At 30.6% G+C, this 16,502-nt stretch overlaps 1 protein-coding gene across 5 annotated transcripts in view; it reads left to right on the forward strand.

Annotated features, from left to right (window-relative positions):
- Positions 1-16,502, forward strand: part of LOC127728276 (axonemal dynein light chain domain-containing protein 1-like) — a 39,463-nt gene that overhangs the window by 20,031 nt on the left and 2,930 nt on the right. For 3 of the 5 annotated variants that reach the window (XM_052235571.1, XM_052235572.1, XM_052235573.1), the window contains 10 exons: positions 56-238; positions 1,391-1,442; positions 1,868-1,906; positions 4,180-4,396; positions 6,428-6,521; positions 7,337-7,527; positions 13,888-13,984; positions 14,731-14,919; positions 15,153-15,194; positions 15,572-15,724. In XM_052235571.1, coding sequence (XP_052091531.1) covers positions 56-238; positions 1,391-1,442; positions 1,868-1,906; positions 4,180-4,396; positions 6,428-6,521; positions 7,337-7,527; positions 13,888-13,984; positions 14,731-14,919; positions 15,153-15,194; positions 15,572-15,724 — 1,257 coding nt within the window. The remainder of the gene's footprint in view (positions 1-55; positions 239-1,390; positions 1,443-1,867; positions 1,907-4,179; positions 4,397-6,427; positions 6,522-7,336; positions 7,528-13,887; positions 13,985-14,730; positions 14,920-15,152; positions 15,195-15,571; positions 15,725-16,502) is intronic. The other 2 variants (XM_052235574.1, XM_052235575.1) reach the window with 1 other exon arrangement.

Here is a 16,502-nt window from a genome sequence, read left to right on the forward strand (position 1 = left end):
AAATTTCAAATTTGACTACCATGATTTCTGTATCATGTATTGTTTTTTTCTTCAGATATTAAGTAAGGAATCAGAGAAATATGGTGGAGAGACATTACTAGAAGGACAAGACAAATTGACACTGATCAGGTATCAGATGGAGGGATGGACAGATAATGCTCTTAAAGTCTTTGGTCGTCATCGTAAAGATCCTACCAAAAATCACCCAGACCAAGACAGAATGGTCACATTAAACCAGGTAAAATAGTATCAGTAATTAAGTCAAATAAGACAAAATTGTCTGGATCAAACAGAATCCCCCATCAATATTTTATCAATCAATTTAGAAAAAACTACATTTAATGAAAATAAATTCTTCTGTCAGAATCTGTCTTAAAAAAAAAAAAATAACATGGAATCCCCATTTCTTATGCAATTTTATTTGTATCTTTAAAATTTGGATTTGATAGGCTAACTTCTGCAGAAAGTTTAATTATAATGCAGTAATTAAAGGTATAGTCAGCAGAAGTTGCCATATTAAAAAACCTAAAATCCAACATGCCATAATTTTCAAAAGACACAATGTGTTTAAATGCATCATTGAAGACTGCATTTATTTACCTCAACAATTTATGTCATCAAATCAAAATATAAAGTTGTCTCCTAATTTTATTTCATCTCTTTTATTTTAATTATTATCATATTTTCACCTTTAGACTTTCCTTTATCATGTTTATAACAACAATGTCTTAAATATAAGTATATATATAGCGAGAGAGCATTTGTATTTGGTAGAATAGAACAGTCATCTTAAGGACTAAAGGTTACACTTCTGTAAATAAAGACAATGCAATTTCCCATAGGAACTCTTTTTATGGTTAAAACTGTGCCACTTTTACTATGAAGTTTCGTAAAAAATTATATCCTAGAATGGAAAGTTCATATGCACTACTATTTTTTTCAAAAGTTAAAACAGGGCTGTGCTGCATATTTTCAACATTTATATGCCCAAAACTTCCAAGAGTTTAAACTTATACTAAAATTCTGTAATACCCCTCCCTTCATTTTGGGTCTTCCTCAGAATTCAATTTAGCCACTATCCATGTGTATTTATACTGGAAACATTCCCAAATTATGCCTCTATGAGATGAAACATAGAGATCATATTTGGGAACCAGTATGTAAACAAAAAATATCTATGAATATTATATATCGCCCCAAAAGAGGCGTGGCTTGTGAAACAGCTGTATTTACAAAGTGCAATCTAAAGTTTTAATATCAATGGAAAATGAAGGTATTTACATACACTATGGAAAAAAAAAAACCATTGATTTAACATGTTTATGAAAAACCAAAACTGTTAGTACATGTACAATGATATAGTATTAAAACTTTGAATCTATATTTTTAGGAAGTAGAAAATCTTCTTCATCAGTTTGACAACAGAATTACAGGGGAAAATGGTATGTTTTCACATTAATTCTATTTCTGTTGGACTTGTAAGGATGTAAATAATGTGTTGTTTATTTTGGATAATTTATGAAAGTAACAGCAAATTTTGCTTTTTATTTTGGATTTATATCATCTTTGAGAATAAAATGTTTTAGAATTTTTTTATTTCCAAAACCTCCAGAATTAAATAAATCAATTCTTTGAGGCACATCCTTTTATGCAAAAAGGAGAAATAGATTTGTTATTTTACTAATCACATGATCTTGTAATATCCAATCTCAATTATTAGAATTAAAACCAATTATTATAAACAACAAACATTTTTTTATAGATTTTAGCAATATTTTTTATTTCAAATGTGTGAGTTTTTTTAGAATTTGCTCTTGAATTATTTGTAAATAGTTTAGTTTATCTCTTTTTATGAATTGTATGCTAGGAAAGTATTTTGAATCAAAAGAAATTCAGTATCCAAGAGGTAGGATATGCACATAAGATATATACAAATTGGCATTTTTTATTTTACTGATTTCCCTAGCACCATTTTTCCATTTCATGCCAATATAAGCACAAGGGCAAAGATCTTTAATTTAATTGATTTTTTCAAAGTGGTACTGTAATAATCTTTTGAACTATTAACCATTTGACTTATATTTAGCAATCTTGAATGTGTAAACTTGTATTTCATGGCAATCAAAATTAAAAGTAAAAGTAATACATGTAGTATTATATACACATTAAGTTGCACTGTTTATATGTTCATATGGCTTTTTAAAAAATGGCAAGCTTAATTCCTTAGGTTTTAGAGCCATGCCTGAAAATTGTAAAATAATTTTGTGATATAAAAAACTGAGGATATTATTACTATTAGTTATGTACATTTGTAGTTACACCACACTATTTTTCATATTAATGAAACAAATGTTCTCTCAATATCATGTAATTTTAAACAGATGTTGTATTCTAATTCAGTAATGGAGAGATATGTTGTTAAAGAACAAATATTTGTACAGTAATTATTTTTTGCTGTTTTTTTCATGGTACAGAATGGCCTGTACCATACATATGCGAATAAATATATATGCTTTTCTAAGTAGCTATGATTAAAACTTCCAAAGGAGAAGGTATGATCAGGTCACTTTTTTGGCCCCTTGATTTAAAAAATCAAAAAGGATTATAAATAATTTCCACATACCATCCTGCAGATGTTCATAAGATATCTATCTGTCTTTCGGACATCAGTATTTATATTTTTGTGAATTTTGTCCCGTGTATTGTCATTAGGGCATCAACTTCTCACATTTAGTACAAAACAGCAAAAACTCCCAAAATAGACACATTTTGAGATATTGTCATTAATATTTAGATATGAGCAAGAGCTTCACACCAAAAGATATTTAAGAAATAATTTGTGGGGGCTTGAATTTATCTTGATTTTACCATGGTTGGCCCTTTATGCTAAATATTTTACCACAAGCGACATTATGGGGTAAAATATCAGCATAAAAGGCCAACCTGTGGTATAATCAATATAAATTCAAGCCCCATGAATTATTTCTATTCTAATAGGACAAAGACAGCAATTCTTTGGATTGAAGTGCTCTATGTAAAGGGAAATGTTTGCTGTTCCCGTAATTGAACACACTATTAATATTGACGTAAACGACAAAGAAAATTGAATAAATGACATTCATAGACAATATACAATAACATGCTGAGACAGATTGGATGAATTTAATTGATTATCTTACTTCATTTAAGGTGGTACCTAACACTACAGGGAGATAACTCTGTAAAAATCAGCTAAACGTTTTAATTACGTTGTATTGTTAAGGAAATATTAAGCTTCTCAATGATCAAAATATGGGTTTGTCAAACTGCTATATAACCAACGAAATTTTTCTGATAAAGTGGTTGGTTCAAATTTTTTGAAATTTTTATATTTTTGTCAAAGGGTCAAAATTTTATGAAAATTAAACGAGCCAAATTGATATAAGTCAAGGTGTTGGGTACCACCTTAAGAAGTTAGAAGATATGGACATTATACAAATTCTTACCACCGTTTGTTTATTATGTTTTCATGTTTTGATGACTTGCAGTTTCCCATTCATGCATTTTCCCATAAAATCCTTACATTCTTATGTCATCGTTCAATGACGTCATTTACACCATTTGACGTGAGGCAAATCATTCATAAAAAGCATACGACGTGGGAGTAGGATTGGAACAGCCCAAACAAATCATGATGTTGCCTATCAGCTGACTTAAGAATATATTCGAATGTTACCATGGTGTGTACTCAAAGCGTTTGAAGAACGTCATATTAGAATTTGATACAAAATGTTTTTAACAAAGATGTTAATGTGTGTAAAATATTTTTTTGGGGTAAAGCTCTTGTTCATATATATTTTGACCAAAAATTATGCATGAAATGGACATTACACGGGAGCATTAAGGTTTTATCCTTGACCAACCGTCTTTCCATCTGTCTGTCCCATTTTCCTTGGTTTGAAGCTTGAGCAGGGGCATTCGTGTCCTCAGACTCATTCTTCTTTTATTTGGTAAAATAATACATGATACATTTATGAATCCAGATAATTAGATTAGATTCACAGTCTTATCTTTTTAGTAGTTCAAACTTGGTTATACTTATGTTACTTTGGTGTGGACAAAATACTATTAAAACTACTATGAAATACAAAGTGATGAGAGTGTGTTATATAATGATCATACTTGTTTATTCTGTTATAGGTGTAGCCTCACGAGTGATACATCTAGCTAATGGCCTAGAGACTTGGGATATGAAGCTTACCTCTCATTTAAATGGAACCCTGTCAATCAATGATAATGAATGGGGAAGTCTGGTTCAAATGATGGAAGATTGGTTGGTTGGGATCGATGAAGCAGAAGAGTATGTAGGAACCACTCAGAAAGAGGAGGACAGAGAGAAAGGAAGACTTCACACAAGGTATCGAGTGAAGTGCTGGCTGTTCATTCACAGTTGCTTTTAAATTAACAAATTTTATGCTTTCGGATTTTGTTCTAAATAATATTGGTTCACATTGCTTTTTAACACATTGTTAATGAAGAACTTTTGCATTGGAATGCAATTTTCTATTAATGTTGGTTCACGTTGCTTGTTAACACATTTAATCAAGATTCTTTATCAAGACTGATTCCTACTGCATTTTCACTAACTAAAAGATTGGCTAACAGCATGGATATACAGAGGTTAAAGAGAAAATCTTATAAGTCACTGCTTTCTTAACACAGAAAATGAATTGTCAGGCTAATAGTTTTAAATCTTCGTAATATTAATATCGAATCATAATATTACAAATTTCTTTGATAACTTAGTATAACTGCTTAAAACATTGTATTTTCTAACAAGTATCACTGATTTATATACTTTATATGTTTTATACACAGTTTTCACTATAATCATTTAATTCTCTCACATTGCTTTGTTTAGCACTGTTATTCTTATGTAAGCAGAGTTTGTAGTCATTATATAATGTAATTCTTTTCATAAATCTTATAATTTCTTAAAGTAGAAAGGGTTTACTCAAGATGACACATGTGTTGCACTGTATAGAGTGGTCACATGATTTTATGTTAGCGGTGGTTACTTGTTTTTGTTCACTTTAATACTTGAAGCAGAAGACTGTGAGTATTTAATTTAAAGACAGATCTTATAAAGTTATTGAAAAATAGTTGTGTTTACATCAATATGACCTTTAACTATATAAATTTATATTGGTTGACACAAAAAATAATTTGTTCAACATACATTAAAAATAGAAATTACTTAATATTTTTGTGATTATTGTCCATTGTCCATTTTCAAAAAAGTCAACCTATACAAGTATGGTTCCAGCACCCTTGAAGTATAAAAAACAACTCCATCTATATAGATTTTTGCAAGGATTTTTCAAATAACGAATATTTAATTTGAGATTTTTGTTAACAAACCTGACTAAAAAGTTGTACCAGGAAAATTGTATGGTATCACAAATCTTTTATTACAGTAAAAATATGGGGGTTATGTTTGCTATTACAGAAATATTATACCTAATGGAATGACAACTCATACTAAATACGTTTTATAAATGTGATGCATTATGTCATATTTATGCACTACATGTAATAGCAAGGGCAATTAAGTATCAATACATGCTATGAATATAAAAGGTTCATATAATATTGTAAAGATGGGTATTTAAGAATTGCAAAAAAAAAATTCAGAAACTTAAAAAAAAATATGCTTCATTTAAAAAATATTTTTTTCATAATTTATATTTTTTCTAGAATATATTGGATATGTATGTCTACAAAATATTTACAGCCTCACTTTCACTTAAATCTTGTGTGCAGTCTCTGGTTTTATCCAAGCAAAATAGAGAAAAAATAATAAATGTCCAAGTTATATTAAACATATCTCAATATATGTCTCTTGATATTCTCACATCAAATTTTTATAACAAATACTATATTAAAGGAAACAAACCTTTAAAGAAAATCAATCTTCCTAATTTATATTGACATTAAAAACATCTGATTACAAAAATTCCCTTTGCCAGTTATTTTTTATTTAAAAATCTTAAATTTAAGACATGACATTTATTTTTTTTTTAACTGCTTGGAGTAAAGCAGAGTATGCATAAAAAGTTTGTGACACAAGACGTTTGTATTTTAATGTTTAGTTTTAAAATATGTTTGATTTCTCAGTAGTATGAAATATTACCTATCTCAGTACTATTATTTTATTTAATTTATGATCATTCTTTATTCTTTCTCTAATAGAAATAGCTGTTTGTAATGGTTTTGAATTCAATGATAAAGATCATGCACAACATTTGTTAGTTGTTCAGTAGACGTAAATGATTTCAAGCAAAGTAATTCTCTATATGGTTATTCTTTATTTTGAGTGTATCAGCTTTCAATATGTCTTTATAAAATATATTTCATTATGTTTATACATTTTACTTTTCATCAACAGCATTGATATAACACAGACAGTGAAAAAAGTACAGAAGTGGGCATCATCAGCTACAAATTATATCGACAGTGAGGATGCTTTGCTTGTAGAACAGGTATTTAGAGTTCAATCAAAATTGATAATTGGTTATACAAATTGCATTGTCTTTTTTTTTTATAATCTTTATTATTTATAACTTCCAATTTACAACATAATATACACTGTAGCTTAGTATTTTTTGTGACAACAAATGGTAGTTTATAAATTTTTTTCCAATGATTTTTATCAAAGCCAAAACTTTGCATTGTCATTTTGTTGTACATGAAATTAGTATTATCTGGAGTACACAAAATCAGCAATTTACATTATATATTGAGGATTTTTCACATATATAGTAAATACCTATCTAATATGGATGTGGTTTTGTATGCTATGTTGACAAACATTCAGATATATCTTATTTTATATAAGCATGTATTGTTAAAGGTGTTTCAAAAGTTAACATCAGATTTAATGCAAAAATATTATCAGAGACGATAACTTCTGTTACCAAAGTTAATATGTTTGCTGTCATACTGTAGAAGAAGTTATAGTATAAATTTTTGTTAGTCGACTTTCAGATATATTTTTACATACTGTGGATTCATGGATTTTCTTGGATATCAGTTTTTGAGAATAGAGGAAAACTTGTATTTTTGAGGATATTTGATTTTGTGGTGTTGCCAAAGTCTGCTGAAAAGCCTATAAAATATATGTACTTCTTTGATCTTTTGAATTCATAGTTTTCCTATACCCACAAAATCCATGAAAAATTGGTATATCATGAAGAACAATGAATCCACATAAGGTATCTAGTAATAATTAATAGATAATTTATTCTAATGCAAGGTAGAAAAATTGTATAGCTCATTATTCTTTAATTTTATGCAGGTATCTCAATATCATTCTAAAATGGTTCTCTGGATGGTCCAGATGTTATTACGATTAGCTCCAGACTTGGAGGGGAACTCTAAGGAAGCAGCAGAGATGGCACTCATTGCTAGTTTACCACTTAATGAACTACATTCCAATATAAAGGTTTTGATAGAGCAGTTAGAAGATTTCTCCAGATATGTTGCCTTGTAAGGATTTGTGCTGTGGTCTTGTATATTTGTGTTGATTTTCTTGTTCTGACCATTTTTGTAACATTCATTCTTGATCTTTCTTATAGAACTAACTTAATTTAAAATGGTAAAGTTTTATGGATGAACATCTCATTATTTGATTTTAAAAATGGTCAGACAAGAATTTGTATGTAGATATATATATATATATAAGTGTACGTCTAAACAAGTGACAACTCTATGACAGATCCATCCATTGGATCACCAGTGAAGGTGATACACGGCTGAAAACACATATTATATTGATAATTAGTCTTAATATCAGCACTACAATGTTAAATCTGCAAATTTGCTTGCAAATTTTTGTTCTACCCTCGCTGGGATTCGAACTCATGCAATTGGAATATTGAGACAACACTGCCTGCACTGTGTCCAGCACTCTTGACCACTCGGCCACCTAGACTGAACATGAGTTCGAATCCCGGCGAGGGAAGAACAAAAAATTTGCTTCCGCAAATTTGCAGATTTAACATTGTTGTGCTGATATTTATATATATGTTTTCAATTTAGACTTGTATATATATATATATATATATATAAACGCCTAAAAAGTGTACACAACAACACCAATAACAAAAAAAGGAACTATAAATGTAATTATTTATAAATATTTCGGATAACAATTTAAAATCCCTCTCAGTCGACATTTGAGATCCCCTGGCCACACTAAGGCAGATCTCAATCGACTGACCATTACAATCATTGACCACAACTCTGCTTGGTCTAGGGAGGATAGACTCACTTGGGAAAGATTTTGGATAAGAAAATTAACAACTTTGGCACCAAATGGGATAAATGAAAAGATGTAGTTAGACTCCATGCAGTGCTTCACATTTGGGTTATATTACTTTTTATTACAGTCTCTGTTTCTATTTCTTTACCTTACTCATCTCTAAAATAAATCTGTTGAATATACCAATTTAAATTGCTTAATTTTTTGAGGGATGTAAAAGTACCAAGCCACGTTCAACTAGTTAACCTTAGTCAAAACTTATTATTATATTTTAACGGCCGTTTGTTTGCGATGTTTAAATACGCAGACTCTGTTGCAACTACTCTACCGTTGTCAAATTTGAAATATTTACAAATTTAGATCGTTCAGTGCTGTTTATTTGGAATTCTTATTGACGCAATCGTTCTTGTAACATCATAACTGTCGTCACCGTTAAAGCTTTAGAATTGTGCTAGTTCATATCGCACATTATTATTTTTATTTAAAGCATATATTTGAACTCTCTGTTGTAATTAGTCATATAACCTATGTCGTGTTTAACACATATTTAGAATTGTGCAAGCGTCTTACCTGATGTTTGGTTTGACATTTTTATTATATAAATTTCAAGATTGGTATAGTTTAATCTAAGTAGACTGATATATGATTCATTCAACATCACAATCATATTTACTGATGAAGGATATCTGTTATCCGAAATATTTATAAATAATTACATTTATAGTTCCTTTTTAGCTCACCTGACCTGAAAGGTCAAGTGAGCTTTTCTCATCACTTTGCGTCCGTCGTCCGTCGTCCTGCGTCCGTCGTCCGTCGTCCGTAAACTTTTACAAAAATCTTCTCCTCTGAAATTACTTGGCCAAATTTAACCAAACTTGGCCACAATCATCATTGGGGTATCTAGTTTAAAAAATGTGTCCGGTGACTTGGCCAACCAACCAAGATGGCCGCCATGGCTAAAATAGAACATAGGGGTAAAATGTAGATTTTGGCTTATATCTCTGAAACCAAAGCATTTAGAGCAAATCTGACGGGGTAAAATTGTTTATCAGGTCAAGATCTATCTGCCCTGAAATTTTCAGATGAATCCGACAACCCTTTGTTGGGTTGCTGCCCCTGAATTGGTAATTTAATGGAAATTTTGCCGTTTTTGGTTATTATCTTGAATATTATTATAGATAGAGGTAAACTGCAAACAGCAATAATGTTCAGCAAAGTAAGATCTACAAATAAGTCAACTTGACCAAAATGGTCAGTTGACCCCTTAAGGAGTTATTGCCCTTTATAGTCAATTTTTAACCATTTTTCATAAATTTTTGTAATCTTTTACAAAAATCTTCTCCTCTGAAACTACTTGGCCAAATCTAACCAAACTTGGCCACAATCATCATTAGGGTATCTAGTTTAAAAAATGTGTCCGATGACCCAGCCAACCAACCAAGATGGCCGCCATGGCTAAAAATAGAACATAGGGTTAAAATGTAGATTTTGGCTTATATCTCTGAAACCAAAGCATTTAGAGCAAATCTGATATTGGGTAAAATTGTTTATCAGGTCAAGATCTATCTGCCCTGAAATTTTCAGATGAATCGGACAACGCGTTGTTGGGTTGCTGCCCTTGAATTCGAATTTAAAGGAAATTTTGCCGTTTTTGGTTATTATCTTGAATATTATTATAGATAGAGATAAACTGTAAACAGCAATAATGTTTAGCAAAGTAAGATCTACAAATAAGTCAATTGACCAAAATGGTCAGTTGACCCCTTAAGGAGTTATTGCCCTTTATTGTCAATTTTTAACCATTTTTCGTAAATTTTTGTAATCTTTTACAAAAATCTTTTCCTCTGAAACTACTAAAACAAATTTATCCAAACTTGTCCACAATCATCATTACGGTATCTAGTTTAAAAAATGTGTCCGATGCCCCTGCCCGCGAACCAAGATGGCCGACATGGCTAAAAAATAGTACATAGGGTAAAATGCAGTTTTTGGCTCATATCTCTGAAACCAAAGCATTTAGAGCAAATCTGACGAGGATAAAATTGTTCATTAGGTCAAGATCTATCTGCCCTGAAATTTTCAGACCAATCAGGCAACATGTTGTTCGGTTGCTGCCCCTGAATTGGTAATTTTAAGAAAATTTTGCAGCTTTTGGTTATTATCTTGAATATTATTATAGATAGAGATAAACTGTAAACAGCAATAATGTACAGCTAAGTAAGATCTACAAATAAGTCAACATGACGAAAATTGTCAATTGACCCCTTAAGGAGTTATTGCCCTTTATATTCAATTTTTTACAATTTTCATAAATTTTGTAAATTTTTGTAAATTTTTACAAAATATTTTCCACTGTAACTACTGGGCCAAGTTCATTATAGATAGACATAATTGTAAGCAGCAAGAATGTTCAGTAAAGGAAGATCTACAAACACATCACCATCACCAAAACACAATTTTGTCATGAATCCATCTATGTCCTTTGTTTAATATGCACATAGACCAAGGTGAGCGACACAGGCTCTTTAGAGCCCCTAGTTTTGTTATTGGTGTTGTTGTGTACACTTTTTAGGCGTTTATATAATTTATTTATTGTGTACGTGTATCGTTACTCATAACGATCCAGCGCCCTCGTGGGAAAAATCGTTGACTATTATTCAGACGTTTTATATATATATATATATACATATCATGCTCTTTCTGTCTAGCATTCTGTAGCTTGCTCTGTAACAATAGTAAAGATTATTATATATATTAATACAGACAAATTCTGTTTTTCCTTTAAAAGTATTTTTTACAAGAAGTAGACATTCTTGTATTTTTTGCCTACTTTTGCTTTTAGCTTGCATACATCTAACTTTTCACTGTACTAATACCATTCCTTTCTTGTCAATTCATTTTAATATCACTGTAATCTCTCACATCAAAATGAAAACATGAATATTTTTGTAAAATTGTTATATACTCACTTTACTACTTTTTCTTTACATATCTGATGAATTATCAGTGCATTACATTTGTGCGCAGCTTTTAATTACATTTGTGCTCATTCATTGTACGGGTAAACACAGATAAATTTAGGTAAACACAGGTAAATAATACTGGTCTATTTATTTTAAGTTTTTACAAGTAATCCCTCCGTTAGTCTGAGTCCTCTGTTCACCAACATGGAGACTGAAGTGGGAGTTCTAGCAGGATAAGTCTGTTTTATTATGCAGAAGCAATAAGTCTGAAGATCGCCTAAAATTTCTGATTTTTGTATCGGTGCGTGCTGAATATTTGAAACCTACTGCTTTAAGAAAATAAATTCAGTCATCTGTTCCATTTTGGTATTTTCGGAATTGCTCCATCAGAAATTCTGTTTCTCTTCCTTTACTTCTACTTGCAAATGCTGGTGTATCACCCCTTTATGTTTGGAAACACAATACTTCCCTTGGCAATATTCTCAATTAATTACATGTATGCCTTACGAGATTATGAGATTTTATATGATCACTCATATATATATTTTTTTTAATAAATATGATAAATATGTTCAAAGTTAATAACTATTTATTGACATATTTGTTATGAATTATCTGTATATTTACCTGTATTATCTGTAAAATGAATTGCACAAAGGTAAAAAAAAGCTGCAAGCAAACGTGAAATAAATTGTAATCCCAAAACATGCCAAATGCATGCAAATTTAATGCACCCTGAATTGTACAATTCTGCAGTTGAAAAAAAAACCCATTCATTTATCTAGTATGGAGGGGTGTGGCAATGTTTCAGAGTAAAAATAAACAAAAATAACTATCATGCAAAAATATTCATGTTTACAGTATATGTTTCATTCCTGCATCAACTGTGCCCACAAAACTTGAGGAAGAAATGATATTGATAAAATTGATAACTGATGCATGTATATGTTCATTTAAGAGATTTTCAAACCAAATCAAATGTACAGAGAAAATGCTTTGTGATATTTTAGGTTAGATTAGCTAGTACAATTATTTCTCAAGTGTAGGGCACAGTTTTACTAACCTTGTCTTGTGCACCATTTGTAGATTAGTAGGACGTAGTTTGTTTGAAATCAATAAAGTAGACTCATTATTTGCTATGGCTAAAGAGTATGTGGAAGAGTAAGTGTTTTGTTTAGAAAGGTAAATATGAAGTCAAGGGGAGATAATTCTATAGTTATCACCCTTTAGCTTTGAAATTGATGCTTCAAGCTTTTCTATAGTCCACACTTTATTTAAATAAAGATTATATAGAAAATATGAAATAGATTTTATTAATGAATATTTAAGCATGAAGATGAGTTCTGCAAATTTTGCTTGAATACCAATAGATGATAGGGAAAATATGCAAAAACTCATTCAGATAACATCTTTTAATAGATTACCAGTATATATAGAAAGAATCTCTATTAAATAGTTGTGTGGACTGTTAATTTTTATCATTTATTTTATATTTTACATACAGACTTTCTGTATATTTTATCTTTTGTTCTGTATCACAATCATCAAAATTATGTATTGTTTTAACTATGTAAACCTAATCGTATATAGTCAACTACTTCTTTAAGACAAAACAGGATTGGACTGAAATATTTCATGTCCCACTTTTGTATGGAAGGCACATATTTGACCCAATATTTAGTGCAAATTTATATGTTGCCTTACATGATCTTTAATTACACTAATTAACTTGACTAAGGTAAAAGGTTTTTAGAAAATATAAAAAAAATTCACATTTTAGGAGTTTACATGGCAACAAACAATGACAAATTTAGATATTTTGTAAAATCCTTGATTTTCTCTGTTTTGTGTCAACTTTTGAAAATATATACTGCACTAGAAAAGTATGAGACACCAAATTAACAACTTTACATTTGATGACAATATGTAGATAGCTATAAAAAAAGTTTCTCTAAAAATACTTTTTTTTTTGCTGCACCAATATTCCAAAAAATGAATATTGATGGAAAAACTGCAGAAAATCATACTGACTTTGACCCCTTTGACAGTAAAACAATTGATTTTTTCTGATATGTGTACTGTGCATAACTTTTGTACCATAGCAATTAGGTTGACAAACTTTATATGCAGATGCACAATGGGATCAGGATGTGTCAATTACCAAAATCAGGTCACTTTGACCATAGCCTTGACCCTTGATAGTTATTTGTGTTAAGGGCATAACCGTTCTCTGGAGAACTTAGGTTAATCAAACAACTCCAAGTAAGTGTGCTAATGCATTATGGGAAGGTGATTTGTAAGTAAGATAAGGTCATTGTGGTATGTGGGTATTACTCCCACTATGTGGAGAGCTTTTAGGTTTTGTTTATTTTAGGTTCTTTATAATTTACTACATTCATTTTATCTTACAATTTAAGTGTTTTGAGTTTTATTTAAGCTCAGTTGTTAACTATAGATTATACTTTACAATTTTTATTGACCAAAGAGATAAATGTTGAACATTCATATAAACCATGTAACTGTATTTTGATATTTCTGAAGTTGACTATGATTTTTATTTCAACATCAAATCAATACATTTCAAGTCATTTGTAAAATTGGAGATAATTTTGTTTTTATCAGGTGCTGTACAGGAATCGTTATGGAAAATACAGAACAAAGAAGGAATAACAATGAGGATAATCCTGAACATGAACTGAAAGATATGAATGGACTTAGGGTAAGATAATGGACAAAAGATAAGTTAGTAACAATAATTATTAACTTTGAATTGACTTAGAATATGTTAATAATCCTGAACATGAACTCAAAAGATATGATTAGACTCTCAAAGTCAGTGAAACTGACCTTAGCTCTTGTTTTTGCAAAAAAGGATGCAAAAATGAAAGTGTCCATACAAAACTGAAATTGAGAATGGAAACAGGGAATGTGACAAAGAGACAACAACCCGACCAAAGAGCAGAAAACAGCCCAAGGCCACCAAAGGGTCTTCAACACAGCGAGAAAATCCCGCACCTGGAGGCAGGCTTCAGCTGGCCCCTAAACAAAAATGTGTACTAGTTCAGAGAAAATGTTTTAACAACAGAATTATAATGGTGTTCAGGAAAAAAAAGGGAAGCTTACACCTGCATTAAAGTGTTAAGGTATGAGAAATTGGTTAAAACTGCACATAGAATTTCCTTGATTTTCCATGTACTTTTGTTGTTTTTCTCTTGTTGAAACTGGACAATTTTGAGAAATTTCAAGAAACAACATATATTCTTTTCAATAATTGAACCTTGTTGAGTCAAAGTCAACAGGTCCTAACATGATTATTTCATTTATACATTTAGAGTTACGGTACAAGACCACACATCAAGGTTTACTTTTATCAGAAACATAAAATACTGGTTTGCTACAAATATGTGAATTCTCATTAACTTTAAGAACAAGAGATTTATTGAATAAATGACCATTTCATTTTAGCGTGAGTGTAAAGATTGGATGAATACAGCCAAGATTCTGACCAGTCAGCTATTAGAGGAACCACTAGATACTTTGTTCCCTCGCCCAGTATCTCTGGATGACAATGTGCCAGAAAAGCGTAAAGATTCACAGGATGATTATAAATCCTATCATGATCAAGAAAAATTACAAACTGAGGCTGCTACAAAGGTAGATTACTCTTAAGGAGGTCAATTTTTATTTCTTTAATTTTTTATTTTGATGGAAGTAAATGCATAAATTTCTGGTTATCAAAACATTTTACACATAGTCAATGGAATATTACACTGTGATTTTTTGCTGATTGAATTTTAAAAACATGAATAATTAAGGAATGTTTTTTTATATTCATTATAAAGTACTTATTATTCTTAATCCATTGGCTATGTCTGTTTATTTTTTAGCCTAGGGAAACTGTCAGTCCAACAGACACAGAAGAGAAAAAGGTATGTAAAATGTGTCCACTTAAGGAGTACATTCATAGATTATTGATTGAAACTTTACTGCAAGTGTATGGATGTGAGTACTGACTGTTACTCCTGTATAGATTAACAACTTTATATTTCAAAATTGACAAAATTAAATATTGACCTCAGAGTGGCTTGAGAAAAAAAGGTGATAACCTATGTACAAGTAAAAAAAAATACTTATATATTAAAGGTATACATAGTGTATCATCTCATAATCCAAAGCAAAAGATTACTTAATTTCTGGTCTTCATTAGTATATTAATTACTTAAAATATTGATGTTATATTAAATCTGAAAAAATGTGAAATTAAGGGATTATATTTGATTGTGTATTTTCTTTTTTATCTTACAAGGAACCAGTACAACAACCTACTGCTCCTCCACCTGAACCACAACAACAACAACAACAACAACAACAAGTACCAGAAAAGAAAGAAGACATGATGGAGGTCATAGGTCGTGATGATAATACACATAAACAGACATTGGAACATAGTACAGATGCTGTAAGTCACCATGACAACTATATTTACATTTAAGGATACAAGGCTAAAATATTTTTGAATTATAATTACAATTGAATGTCTAGGTCAAAAGTTTGTATTACAATTACAGAATTATTTTGCCTGTGTAGGAATTCAACTAGTGACTTTATGAAATGGGTTTATGATGAGTTAAGCCTCTTTCAACTGATTTTTCTCTCGCCTTGACGGAGTCAAAAAGCGAGACATAGGTATGCTGTTTCCGGCAGCGACGGCGGTGGTGTCAAAAATCTATTAGTTTGTGATTAGGTCTAGTTCATGGTGAACCACTAGTGGTAGGTCAATGATATTTGGTATGCAGTTGTATTAGCATTGGCACATCTCATTACCATGGAGATTATTTGGCCCCGCCCCCTCAGTCAAGGTCTATTGACTTTGAAACCTTTCATAGTTTACATGTATTAGTTTGTGATTAGGTCAATTTATGGTGAACCACTAATGGTAGGTCAATGATATTTGGTATGCAGTTGTATAAGCATTGGAATATCTCATTTCCATGGAGATTATTTGGCTCTGCCCCCTTAGTCATGGTCTATAGACTTTGAAAATTTTGCTAAGTTAACATGTATTAGTTTGTGATTAGGTCAGTTCAAGGGGAACCATGAGTGGTAGGCCAATGTTAATTGGTGTTCAGTTGTATAAGCATTAGCACATCTCATTTCCATGAAAAATATTTGGCCCCACCTCCTCAGTCATGGTCTATTTACTTTGAAACTTTTGCTTAGTTTACATGTATTAGTTT

The sequence above is a fragment of the Mytilus californianus genome, unplaced genomic scaffold, assembly GCF_021869535.1.
Source record: "Mytilus californianus isolate M0D057914Y unplaced genomic scaffold, xbMytCali1.0.p SCAF_2, whole genome shotgun sequence".
In the NCBI taxonomy this organism is placed as follows: domain Eukaryota; kingdom Metazoa; phylum Mollusca; class Bivalvia; order Mytilida; family Mytilidae; genus Mytilus; species Mytilus californianus.